The sequence below is a fragment of the Haliotis cracherodii genome, unplaced genomic scaffold, assembly GCF_022045235.1.
Source record: "Haliotis cracherodii isolate W230 unplaced genomic scaffold, xgHalCrac1.p SCAF_10, whole genome shotgun sequence".
NCBI classification, from domain to species: domain Eukaryota; kingdom Metazoa; phylum Mollusca; class Gastropoda; order Lepetellida; family Haliotidae; genus Haliotis; species Haliotis cracherodii.
The window spans coordinates 13,818,956-13,833,679 of NW_027266265.1; the positions used below are offsets into that span (position 1 = coordinate 13,818,956).

Below are 14,724 nucleotides of genomic sequence, written 5' to 3' on the forward strand. Positions count from 1 at the left end.
AACCTAATACAATGACAAAAATAATAAAATATGACTATCGAAGGGGTAACTATCAGAAATTCTTTACAAAGTACAATTTTGTAGGAGTGAGATAGGTTTTGTATTGCTAAAAAACAGTAGTTTAGTATATATATCATGGCCTTTCAGATTATTACCAGAGGAAATCTCAAAGATTGAGTGGGCCTTCCTGTCTTGGTTAAAGTAGCAAGTAGTGTATGTTGCCGACAGATCATGGACAATAACTTAGCGCATGTTGGATTTCAAACCATGGCACGACGAAGGGACATAACTCTTCACAACAATTTCCATTTCAAGTGAGTGAGTGAGTGAGTATTGTTTTGCGCCACTTTTAGCAATATTCCAGCAATATCACGACGGGGGACACCAGAAATGGGCTTCACACAATGTACCCATGTCGGGAATCGAACCCGGGGCTTCGGCGTGACGTGTGAACGCTTTAACCACAAGGCTACCCGACTGCCCCTCCATTTCAAGATATAGCTGTAGCATTTCTGGCATTTCAACTGCAGCATATCTTTGTAACCATAGGCCAAACAATTGTTTCTAATGAAATCCTAAGTGCCATAACAATTGTTTATGATGTTTGCAAATATATATCACTATTCATTAGTAGACATTCAAGGCTAATTTCTCTCCCAGTTTACATAGAACTTATTTATAACAAATGTTATTTGGATTATACAAACTGGAGACTACATTCCTGACTACAATGTGCTCCTGAAACTTATGAATGAATACCATACTTTGAGCCCCGAGATGTACTACATGTGTTCAATGTGACACTGATATTTTCAGCAGCAGCGGGATGAAGGTTGTTCAAGGATGGTTGCATGTATCAATTTGTGTTCACTGCACATCTTGGGGGTACTTAAACAACCTATTTGAAGTTACCGTATTCAATGTAATAAGAGCCCAGGGCGCTCTCAAAATTAGGAATTGGGGGCTCTTATTAGAATATTATTTTGTCGAGTTCAAAGATAAATTTTGTGGTTTATGCTGACAGTCTGAAATGTTTATGTACGAGATATATTTTTCCAGAATTTAATTGCCCATAATTAAGGGTGCATATAACACACGAGTGCGTATTATACGCGTATAAATATGTCTTGCGTACATTGATCAATTGGAAGGGGTGACTAATTGGGAGTGTTCACTAGCCAATATATTAGCAAATGTTGTGGGCGCTTATTAGAGTGGGGCACTTATTACGTCGAATACGGTAATCTATCTTCAGTATTAAGCAATGCAGTCTAGAATGATATAGTTAAGGTCAAATTGTCAATGATACAGTAAAAGGCTTTAAAAAATTAAAAGAATTGGTTCTCAGGCAAAATTTTTTGAAAATATAGTTTTTTAGCTGTTCAAACTTGTATGTAACCAAATAAAGAGTTGTGCAACCAAATAAACAGTTGTGTACAGTCAACCTGGGAAAGGCCTCCATAAAAGTATTCCTTGATGAGTAAAATACTGGAATACTGTATTTGACTACCCTTGGAAAAAATGGAAATGAAAACAAAACGTGCGGCAAACTGAAAACCAAGACTATTATTTTTTTAGCCTAATACATCAACATAACATGAATTAAATTCAATTTTATGACATGTCAAAAATACATGGGAGAAGCGCCTCAATGTTCTTTAAAATATCAAGTCACCTCATTGTAACATTGTTGCAGGACATCATGGCACTGTATGAAGTTATCAGGAGAATGTAGCTGCGAGTTAAAAACTGATGAAAATATGTAAATGCAAATGTTTTACCTATTTGATAAAAAAGTAGCACATTACCAATGTCCATTAATAAAAATCACAATGTTTTGCTTCAGATCAACATCTTATCTATAGTGACTAAACTGTTAACACAGGAGTGACTTCCCTATAGGTCTCCATAGTAAAGTGTGAACTTGGCACAAAAGTTTACAAGTGAGTCTAGCGCAAATAGTCACACACTAACCTCCTTCTTTTTTCAATTGGAAAGTTAGATTAAATCAAGATCATAATAAAATATCTATCTTCAAAAATGTTTTTAAGTACTCTGAATATACACCTGCTGACATCCTCAGTGTCAACAGATGAACAGCAAGATGAAGGAATGGACAAATCCAATGACATTACCTCATATTGATGATGTCAACGTCAGCTAAAAATTGGCCACCTACCTGCACCAAATATTAAGAAGCCATAAACTTGAGACTCAATTGTATTCTTAGCCTAAATACATGTCAATGGTGTAAAATTGTACCCCTGTCTTGAGGGTATGATCATGAATTCAACAAGGCAATGAGAATCTATACATAGTGTTACAACAGTCGACTGAAATTGCGACAAAATGGATAAAATAGTAAGGCTGGGACGATACACCAACTGAGCGATCCGATACGTATCACGATACTTTGTTAACGATTCGATACGTATCACGATACATGTATGTGCTCTTATCTGTGGTCACTAAGCAATATCTTTCATAGGCAGGATAGTCAAACACCTGGCACACTCACGATTTACAGTTGGCAGTGTCAAGTATGGCGCAATGTATTAAAATATTTAATTTTTCACTACTAAATTTCATTACTAATTAGTGTTTGGTTTAACAGCCATTTCAGTAAACATTTAAGGTATGAATCGATATTTTTGATTTAGTGTGACTGTGATCAATACTTGTATCGGGAAGAAAAATATCGCGACCAACCGATGAATCGGTGTATCGTCCAACCACTATAAAATAGCATATGAATATTTTCAACAGGGCTTATCTTTGGTAAAATTAACATCAACTGACTTGGATAAAAGTTCACCAAAGTATTTATAGAGAACTCTCTTTACAATATAAGCGCTATACAAAATGTTGTTGACACTGTCTCACTGCCATACTCCTCTGGCTATACAACAGCATAATATGTCGAGGAGTAAACAACTCTGTGAGGTGAGACTTGCACAGTATTCACAACTTCTGGCATGATTGCAAATAATACAAACATTTACAGAATTTATGAATATAAATTAGAATAACATCACATTTCTGTACAGTAAGAATGATAATATATATAACACAGGACCTGGAGCCTAGATGCTTCAATTGACTGTACCCATCGCCATACTCTTGACGGGGTGTAGATGGGTTAAATGGGGTGTAGACGGGTGTAGATGGGGAGAAGTACATTGTAGATGTTATGATGTCAGTGGTTCGTCTGTGTTCTCATTGGGTACAGGGACCTCGGTTTCCGTGGCAACCTCTTGTCGTTCCACTATGCTCATGCGACATATTGGGCAGATCTCTAGTAGCAAGGCACAGACATCACAGAAGCCCCTGCAACAACACCAAGAATAGAGAGTGAGTGAGTGAGTGAGTGAGTGAGTGAGTGAGTGAGTGAACAGGCCTAAAAGTTTAAATTTTTACCAAATATCCATATGGCTACAAGCATTTTTTTCCTTGTAGCCAGTGGTAAAATCAAGAAGTCAAGCCAATATTGTAGGTAGCTAAAAGCATTTGAAATTATCTTATCAAATAACTAAATATAATATGTACAAGTCATAGCACTAGTCTTGAAACTGTATATTAGTGGATACTGTACTTAATGTTTGTTATTTGTGACTCAAACAATGATGCAATTTATGTAACTAGATTATTTAGGTATATCCTTGCTTATCTAATGAGCATTGTCAACTGAAATAAATACTCATTACATTAATATTTCTGTATTTCTGTTCATTGTTGACTTTTGGAAGTATTATACGCAAGTACAATTATTAGCAGACATGTTTTCCACAATCAGTTTTTTTGTGTGTGTGTGTCTTCAAATGTGAAGCAATAGAATTAAGTTGCCACAAGACATTTTCAAGGTAGTCATTTGGCTACCTATGAATTTTAGACAGTAGACAAATTGAAATTTAGGCGACATTAGCGACTGTTTTAGTCGCAACTTTGAGTCCTGGTGAATGTTGTTTTAAGCCAATGTCAGTAAAAGTTCAGCTATATCACAGCAGCATGTAAATAATCGTGCCAGGCAAACCAGTAGCTGACATCATGAGCAACATTTCAAGCCTTCAGAGTACGATGACACACAATGAACAAAATAACCAACTTTCACCAACTGATCCATTAAGTCATCTTATTCAACAACCATGGATTATTGAGGACCAATAGCTGACATTTATAGGCATGAATTTCCTCTTCTTTGATAGGCATTTAGAGGTTGGAGTACTAAGTAAGGATAAGAATCTATGGATGAACTTCTTTCTTTTATAAATTGTAATAAAGAAGTTGTTCTTCCATAAATTCTTATCCTTACTATCCTTAATTTCCTCATCTCTACAATTTTGGCTGACTCATATTTACAACCAAATAGACACGATTTATGGACAACAACTTACTGTAAAGGCGACATCTTGGTATAGATCCTTATAGCGTTGTCTGGCAACAAGAGTTGCTTATTGACATCGCCTTTATACTAATTCAAAAAGTTGTTATCCAGAAATTGCGTCTACTTTGTCATCTATCAACTTTTATGTAATGCCTATCAAACAATTCATGTTTACAAGATCCTAATATGATATTATTTATAAATACCGTATTCGACTTAATAAGCGTCCCGCTCTAATAAGCGCCCACGGCGATATTTACTAATATATTGGCTAGTGAACAATCCCAATTATCACCCCTTCCGATTGATCAATATATACAAGACTTATTTTTTCGTGTATAATACGCACTCGTGTGTTATATGCACCCTTAATTATGGGCAATTAAATTCTGGAAAAATATATCTGTCTTGTATAATACGCACAGACTTTTCTTTTGTATCATTTCAGGCTGGCAGCATAAACCACAAAATTTATGATCTTTTAACTGTTTTCTTTTTCTCACCAAAATTATATTCTAATAAGAGCCCACTATTTTTAATTTTGAGAGCGCCCTGGGCGCTTTTTACTTCGAATACGGTAATCTAAAACAATAATAAAAAGACAGGGGTTATTGATTTTAACATAGTTATTTCCAATCCAAGAAGCAGACAACTCACTGCAAGTTTTAAATGAGAGTTTCTTGGGCTTCGTTACTGCCCACACTGAAATACAGGTTACATGTGGTGTCTCCTGGGACTTAGTTTGAAATATGCCTCTGTTGACTGGGGAAACGGTAGTGTATGTCCAGTCTACTAAGCACATGACATGTTCCCTGCAGCTTTTGTAATCCTCCCACTGTCACTGTCACTATCTGTCCTATCAGTAAAAGGCTTCACCTTAGGCCAGACTTTCTTTTAAACTTGGTTTACAAACCTGCCCATTCCCCCAAAATGAAATGTGAAAAATTAAAACATTTGAAAGGAACTGTTTTGTTTATTACACAGATCAGAAATAAGTATACTTTATAAAAAACAATTTCTCTTTTGTTGATGTCATTATAGATCTAGATAAATTATTTAAAATACTATGATCAAAAACTTTGGAACATTTATTTTAAAAACACAACAAATTACGATGAATCCCTTTGCCTCCCCCCTTAACTTTTTAAGGAAATATACAAAATCGTTGAAATTGGATTTTTTATATAATTCTTTTCAATCCCACTAACCATAATGTTTGGGGGGAAAAAACGTACACATGTCCACCCCTAAAAAAAATAGGGCCTTACATATGTTTACATGGCCTTATCTATGTTTACATGGTCTTACCTATGTTAACATGGCCTTACCTATGTTTAAATGGCCTTACCTATGTTTACATGGCCTTACCTATGTTTACATGGCCTTAGCATGATGTTGGCCTGGCGATCAAAACAGAGTGTACAGGAATCTTCCTTCACAGTCACCTGCTTCAACAAATCCAACTTTTTGTGCCTGAAACATGAAAAACTAATGTACATCTTTTTTTTCCTTCTTTTTTTTTCTTTTAAAAAGAAGTACCTGTTACATAAAATGCGCTTCTGCCATGGGTAGCAGAAAGCCCATGACATATAACACAACTTATCAGTACATCTTGTTTTTTTATACAGAAAATAACATACTTCTCACTCACACATTCACTCTAGTAATACAAACATACTGCATATATCAAGTATGCATAAACTATTAAAGTTTATACATCATATTGCAGTGTAGGAAAGTACATGGTCTCAAACATTAAAGGCTTAAGTCCAATGTACATCTTACATCTGGCAATATCATGACAGGGGCCACTACAAATATGCTTTACACAATGTACCCATGTGGGTGAGGTGAGGTGAAATTGGGTTTAACGTCGCGTCCAAGAATATTGCGTTTATATAGCGACGTGTGTGTGTGTGGCTGCTTGTACTAGTCCGGACTGATGCCGATTTATAGTGCTAGCCCACTGAGATACCATGCCGCAGTTTAACATGAATACCCCACTCAGACACAGTATACTGACTCCGAGCCGACCAGTCCTTGTTTTAGCCCTTTAATGCCGAGGGCCAGACAGGGTAACAACAAGTACCAACTTTAAACGTCTTTTGGTATGACGCGGCCGGGGATCGAACCCCGGACCTTCCGCTCTCCGGGTGGACCACCGAGGCGGTCATACCCATGTGGGGAATCAAACCCAGGCCTTCAAAGTGACAAGTGAACACATTTACCACTAAGCTTTCCCACCGACCCGTATATGAGCGTACAGTGTAGCAGCTGAATTGCCAGCAAATACCATAATGATTATGTTACAATTGTAAACTGAGGCTTATAAGAATCTGTCTATTGAGTATTGACTGCAATGCCAGAACAAGTTCAGGTTACTCAAAAGAGTTGGCTAGACCTACGCAACAGCTCCCAGATATTGTGATGGATTTGCTAATATATTTTGACAATGTTATAGACCTGTCAATCTATTTGTTATGATGGCGCTTACTAGAATTTGGAACAGAATGATCAGCCAGACAAGCACTGGATTGCTGGTGACATTTTCTATCCAGAATTCCCAAATGGAGTCAAGCATGTGTGCTGTGGACATTTACTATCCAGAATTCCCAAATGGAGTCAAGCATGGGTGCTGTGGACATTTTCTATCCAGAATTCCCAAATGGAGTCAAGCATGGGTGCTGTGGACATTTACTATCCAGAATTCCCAAATGGAGTCAAGTATGGGTGCTGTGGACATTTTCTATCCAGAATTCCCAAATGGAGTCAAGCAAGGGTGCTGTGGACATTTTCTATCCAGAATTCCTAAATGGAGTCAAGCATGGCTGCTGTGGACATTTTCTATCCAGAATTCCTAAATGGAGTCAAGCATATGTGCTGGGGACACATTCTAACTGAATTCCAAAATGGGGTTAAGCATGGGTACTGGGGACATATTCTGTCTGGAAATCCCAACGGGAGTCAAGCATGGGGTGCTAGGGATGTATTCTGCTCCGATTTTGCCAAGGGGATACAAGTATGAGGTGCTGGTAATGTAATTCTGTGAGGAATACACTCAGGAAATCAAGCATGGAGTGCTGGGGAATAGGCTATACAGAATTCCCAAATGGAGTCAAGGAAGGGACACTGGTAGGGCTGTTACGATTCACTCCACTCGCGTATTCGGTGAATCGAATCGTATCCATTCATGAATTGAATTCGATATTCGTGATCACTAGAATCAAATATTTTTTTACATGCAGTTTTGTGCATTTACATACCTTGTTCCTTAAAATATCCCTAAAAATATATTATATGCATAGATTTCTTCAAAGACAACACTCATATATTTAATTTGACAGTATTATGGTCACGGGTCATTGTCACATTTGAGCAGATACTAGTACCTGGATAAGAACAGTATACAGAATGTATAATAAATAAATAATTACCAAACTATGTCAAATAAGTTACCTTGTTATTGTTTCACTGAATACAATACATAATACATCAACTGTAATTGTGAATAAATATTTGTATTCGTTGCCCTATATTCATGATACGAGTCGTATTTGCCTCATAGTGTATTTGTTGCACCCCTAGATGCTGGGGACCTAATTTTGTCTGGAATTCCATAGGAAGAACAGCATGGGGTGCTAGGGATGTATTCTGTCTGGAATCCCCAGGATGAGCTAAGCCAGGGTGCTGAGGATGTATTCACAAGGAAACACAGCAAGAACTGACCTGGGTAAGATAATCCTCTCTTCACTGGTCAGCTCCCCAAAGTCATTGAAACTCTTGAATGGTACGTTGGGGGGGAAACTGAATGGCTTGGCACCGAAGTTGAATTCACACTGTTGAAATGACATAAAACTGGCAGCAGCAAAAAAACCACTCCTGAAAATATACAAGAATATGTAGAGAGCAATCGTTCTGAAGCAACTTATATCTAGAAATAACAGAAATAATGGGGGGAAAATGAAGAACATCATAAAAAGCACATTTAGGCTTTCGACTAAATACCATTATCAAATGTACGCTCTGAAAGAAATGCCATGAGACAATGCAAACAGGATCCCTTTTACTGCATGACAGTTGTAGAAAGCAACACTTTTAAGCCACTATTCTTCTTCAGGAAAATGTTTGTAATTATCCACTAGACTTATGGCTATCCAAATTTCTGATCATTTAGGCCACAATACAAGACTAGTGACTAGCGCAAGATATTAATTTTTGTGTTAATCATGATAGTTCTTATGCTTATTTTAAACATTGCAGTTTTGCATATGGAAATATGGGAACAGAAATTCAAAATTTTCCATATTTATTTGAAAGGATAGCCAACAAATTCTAAACATTCTATAAAAAACTTTTAATATTTCAGTTGGCTGCTTTTTTATTATTATTCATTTCCAAGCTGTGGTGCACGGAGGACCCATTCGGTGCCCAATTTCTGCTTCATAGATCGCCGTTTATAAGGTCATTTTCTTTTTAGAGCACATCTCAATTTGTTTCTTGCTGTTTCAGATTCCACTGGCGATGAAAATCAGTGTTTGAAAGCCACACTTGTACTGACACTTGACGGTGAAACTTTGCATCTAATCCAAAATAACCATTACTAGAATATTTATTGTATACAAACAACAATTATTTCCCTGATTTCCTTCTATATATTACATATTTTCTGCAAATAAAGTTTAAATAAGTTTCGACTCGATCTAGATTCCAAACCAGAAATTGAATGAACATTGTTCTCCAACTTCTTATTTTTCTAACATTTTATTTCAGCCCTGGATACATTTTTTTCTTCCATCGGTGGGACTTGTGACACTTACCGTGCATAGGTGAAGAGTTGAGTGAAAGGAGGCAGGGGATCTCCATTCAGATAGAAGATCAGTTTCTGACTGTCCACGTCCAGGAGCAGACCCAGCACGTCACCTACAACATGGTGGATTTAAGTGAGGAGTGATGTCACAGTCAGCATCATTCCAGATACATGGATACCATAGCGGCATAGTCGAAGCGTAGTCCAATCAAAATCGCACAACAAACTGGTTCGTGAAAAGCATGGATTTCAACGTGCAGATTTCGATCGACTGCAGGATTTGCAAAACATGTGAACTGTCCACTAAGCGTCAACAGATATGTTTAAAATCTTTTCATGTTTTTAATCAAGGTGCTCAAACGATTTGATGCACTTCGCGGGGTTAGACCCGTTTTATTACAATATAGATCTTGATTATCAATTGGATCGTCTTGACTGGGCACTGCCATTTTGGTTGAAACAAATACAAGTGATATGAGAGGTGGAATCTGATTGGTCAATAGGAGGGACATTACTTGTAATAGCCACTGGTGGTGCTATGATGGAGCCACAAAATTCCAGCGTGGTTTGCCAAAGGTGGAAACTGACTTCTGTAGTCGGTTAACTCCTTTGCCATGGGAAGATGTGACATTTGTTGCAGACTGGGATCGAATATTGACCTCTGAGCAGGTCTTTAATAACGTTAACGTAATACGTTCAAGTCAGTTTTGTGTTTTTACGTGTCCAATACCATCAATGATCAGCCTGTGACAGAACAGAATGTAAGTAGTGGTTATCAAGTAGCATTACATGGGATCTGGCCTCTTATATGTTAAGTGAGCCAGCCAATATGTCTTAAGCTACAGCCATCATTATCAAAGCCAATTTGGCAAAAAAGGTAAAGAGGACTCAGACTGGTCGTTAAGACAAGAAAATCAACAATCCTTGACAGGATCAAACAACAGCTTAAATACTTCAAGGCATTAACAACAGAATTGCTCTTTATAAAAAACTAATTCCATGTCAGTTAAAACTTTTATTAGGCAAGTAAAACAAGTATCCCACTATTTTCAAATAATTGATGCATTAAATTTTTCAGCAATATTACATTCCTTTTTTTTGTAATTCCCAATGTATGCAATTAGCCATGTTCCAACTTTTACATTACTATAGTAAACCTACCATCTCTTACCACTGATAGCATAAGATCGTGGAAGGAAAGATTCTACCTACATATTTCTATAAATATATCATCATTTGTAAATTAACACCAAAACCAAAACTAGCTAAAAACGTAACATAGATTGTAAAAAGTTTAGGCTCTGTGGCCTTAAGGGTAATAGTAAAATGTTTGAGGAACATCATAACGTTTGAGATAGCAGACTGTCAAAGTGATTATCGCTTGAATCCAACTTTCTATGTCTGTTAGTAGACCTGGGTCTAGACCCTCTTCAACAAAGACTCCAAGCATGACAACAAATACTCACATCTAAAAACACTATCAGTATCAACAGAAAGCTACAGAAAATCTATTTTTACAACTAAACCTGGTCTCATGGAACAAAACCAACATCAACATCTGAAATCCCAAGCCTCCTACACCAGCTTGTATACAGCATTATACCCAGTGTGTTGTTGCCCAGTGGTTCTCAGTGGGGGCCAAACTGCTGTCAGAATAGCAGGGACAATACAAAGGTGTCCTGTGTCACTCTCAACCAGGAGATACACAAATTAACAAACATCTGCTGGTCTGAGACTACTAAACAACCAGTGACATGTCCATGTGGTCAAGGACTTTTATCATAATATCATGGAACTGTTCTGGGTGAACAATACCTTCCAAATGACGTGCTGGTTTTCTTGGGGAATTAGTCAGCAAAGAGCCAGAGTCACAGGAGACTAATCACAATTTTATTTACAAGAACAATTAACAATTTACAATATACTTAGAAAATATCTGAGGGTGCCACAGAGAGTTGGTACACACTCTGGGCTGTGGGAGAGAGGTCTGCTTGGTAAGAGAGTCAAACCCCTTCTCTCCTCTCTGGACTAAGGTTTATATAGCCAAGGTCACCTGACATTTAGTAAGTAATAAATATAAATGTAAACAGTAAATCATCAGTGACATACTTGCACATCCTGTTCAGGATGGCAGACAGTCAATGTACACAAAAAATGGGGATTAACAAATAGGATTAGCATCTTATAAATAACAGCAATTAAGTGTTTCAAGGCATATAGATGTCATGGCTCCAGGGTAATGAGCCTTTGCAATCAAATGTTCTACAGACAATGGATGTCGTAAATCAGTTGCTATGACAATAAGATAGATGGCATTCGTGTAGCAGGAAAATAAAAAAATAATTTCTAACCCTGCAGAAGGAGCTGACAATCCATCTCTCCTTGTAAACCTACAGTAAACTACGGTTATAACAAACACGCTTATAACGAACTGACGGATATAACAAACTTACTTTTTTGTCCCAACTATTTGCTGTAGTTATGCTGTATAGATGCATATAACGAACCACGGCTACAACGAACGAGTGGTCCCTATGAGTTCGTTATAACCATAGTTTACAGTATTATAATTTCAATTCTTAGATTGATTTGTTTTGTTTTCTATTCAGGACTTTTATAATGTTGGGCAACAAACAAATACTTTTTGGTGCAAACTGTGTGAGTGGCCAATGCTACTGGTAGAGCAGGACATGCTAACTCTTTTCTTGAACACCTGGGCCCTCTTGCACAAAGCGATCTTAGCGCTAAGACTGTCATAAGCCTATGTTAACGTATGGGAGTTACAATCATCTTAGCGCTAAGATCGCTTTGTGCAAGTGGGCCCTGGTGTCATCACTGAGTTTCATCACTATTACGCCCAATGGAATCTGCTTCGGCAGATAATCCAGACTGATTATTCCCTGGTGTTTTATATTTATATTTAATATTCCAGCTATATATGAATCCCTGTAAACTAGTTGAGTATGAGTCACACAATCCAGTAGTCCAACGTCAGTCCACAACTTTAGCCACTTGTCTGAAAGTCCATAGACTTTCCACATTTTCAGATACTGCAGTAATCTAGACTTGCCAAACATTATAGTCTTGCATGGGCTGTATTGGATATATTTGTTTCAGGGTCTGTATGACAGACTAATTGCAGCCATGAGGGAACTGAACTTTGGTTATCAGTGATGAGAATGCTTTAACCACTAGACCATGCCACCACTCCTGTTAAACAAAGAGCCCCATGAGTGAGAAATCTGTGACAAAAGTTATAATGAGTGCAATCTGTGACATCTGCTGGAGATCCATGATACCTGCTGGAGTATAAAATAACAATGTCGTTGGCAGTAGGCCCCTGCATCCTATTCGAACCCTGTCAAGTAAATCGTCCTGCTTCGCCACATATGACTGATAGTAATCAATATTCCAGGACAGTAGGGACACATTTCATCACCTTATTACACAATGATCTACCATAATTCATATTCACTGCACATGATACGATGTGAGCCAGTCGACATCAAACTGTCTCGCACACCCCATAAACACACAAAGCATATAACGCACAATAGATCATATCTCCCATGAACTAACCAACAAGCGGACAATTCTGACAGAAGAAAGCAGGGATGGAACTGGTACACTCCCAGCACATATCGTAATATCGCAACACACTCTAAAAACATCAATTTCTACCAGCTCTAGCCATAGAGTACCCTTAACACGTAATTATTTGTTTATAGAGTCACAGTGTGCTCCACCTATAATAATAAAAAGTTGACAAAGTCATGAAAATACCCTTATGCTATTTGTCTGAAGAATAATCATTGCCATCCCTGACGAAGAACAACACCATGAGACTACAGCATCACCAACATTGTACCTACAGTCCATAACTCGGTACCCAGGAAGTGGGTTGAATCTGCTGCACTGACTGGTACCGCACTTGTCTTCACCTGGACATGTGCCAGGCTTCTACAGATACGCGTATAGACACACCACTGTAGAGAAGCACACTCACCCATGTCAGCCTTCCACGGAACACAAAACACACAAAACACACAAAACATGTTGTTGGTTGTTGTTGTGAGCTGATCTATTGTGTTCTAACTACATAATATATTTCACAAATGTCATACACTGTTCCTTGCCCTTTAGACAGGCTTTATGTTTTGTTGTTTAACGCTGCACTCAGCAATATTCCAGCTATATGATTGGGGTCTGTAAATAATCAAGTCTGGACCACACAATCCAGTGATCGATACCATGGGTATGGATCCACGCAATTGGGATACGATGACATGCATCAACCAAGTCAGCGAGCCTGACCACCCGATCCCGTTAGTTGCCTTTTACGACAACCACTCGCTTATGTCACATATACTGTTACACCTGCTGACCTCTTCATACATCAAAAGTTGAACAAAAACAGTAAAGTAATATCTCAAAAACATTCAAATTTACGAAAATAATCATAACATGTGACCTGCCAGATGATTCGAGAACTTCATCAACTTCATCATCTACAGATGGCTTCTACTTATTTCCTCAGTCATAACTACTACTCTAGATGATATTAAGGAGACTTGACCTGACACTCCCTGTCAGTGTGACAGCACAGGGAGACAAGGTTCAAAAGAATCAAAAGAACTGATAAAGATCTTGAAGGATTGAGACATCACTGGTGCATAGTTTCTGAGATCAGACAACCAAATATATACCCACTCTATGTATCAACCATAATGCTTCAATTCAACAAGTGTGGGGATTCTGGGTAGACAAAGGTGCCCAGCAACCTATGCTTGTTGTCAGAGGCGACTGGATCTGGTTGTCATGCTTGGTGACTTGCATATCATCAGATCCCAATTCCGATGCTCATGATGTCAATCACTGGATGACACGTGAAGATCCGGGGTAGAATAGGTCTTCAGCAACCCATGCTTGCCATAAAAGGCGACTATGCTTGTCGTAGGAGGTCACGAACGAGATCGGGTGGTCAGGCTTGCTGATTTGGTTGAAGCAGGTCATTGTATCCCAATTGTGTTGATCGATACTTATGATGTCAATCACTGGATTGTCTGTTGCACACTTGATTATCTACAGACTGCTGTCATATAGCCGGAATATTGCTGAGCGTGGCACCAAACAACAGACAAATAAAAACCAAAGGAGTGGTGAGATTGGGTAAAGCATGAGTCCTTCTTGTCAAAGTCCCATGAAACATTTACATTAATATCAACATTACCTCATTGACGTGGCTTCGATCATGTGCCAACACCAGTATTTAGAATGTCAGAAATAACAACACATGATCCACTGCCATGATGACGTACTGGCACCAGGTCATGTCAGATGGCACAAAGGAAAGCTTACAAAATGGGACACTTTCACAAACTGAAATCAAACGGTAAGTGTTTTCCTGTATTTAGATTCTGATGAACATTTTGTCAATCACTGGACTGTCTGCTACACACTCGATGTTTTTCAGACTGCCATGTTATATATGGAAATTTGTTGAGTGTGGAGTTAACCAAAGAAACAAAAAGACAAA

The 14,724-nt window shown here is 38.0% G+C and overlaps 1 protein-coding gene across 1 annotated transcript in view; it reads right to left on the reverse strand.

Moving 5' to 3' along the window:
• Positions 1 to 994: 994 nt before the first annotated feature.
• LOC139454085 (RING finger and SPRY domain-containing protein 1-like) overlaps positions 995 to 14,724 on the reverse strand; it is a 63,375-nt gene continuing 49,645 nt past the window's right edge. Inside the window, exons 12-15 of the mRNA XM_071235581.1 lie at positions 9,199 to 9,301; positions 8,108 to 8,260; positions 5,750 to 5,854; positions 995 to 3,327 (exon numbers count right to left, since the gene is read on the reverse strand). Coding sequence (XP_071091682.1) covers positions 3,189 to 3,327; positions 5,750 to 5,854; positions 8,108 to 8,260; positions 9,199 to 9,301 — 500 coding nt within the window. The 3' untranslated portion in view covers positions 995 to 3,188. The remainder of the gene's footprint in view (positions 3,328 to 5,749; positions 5,855 to 8,107; positions 8,261 to 9,198; positions 9,302 to 14,724) is intronic.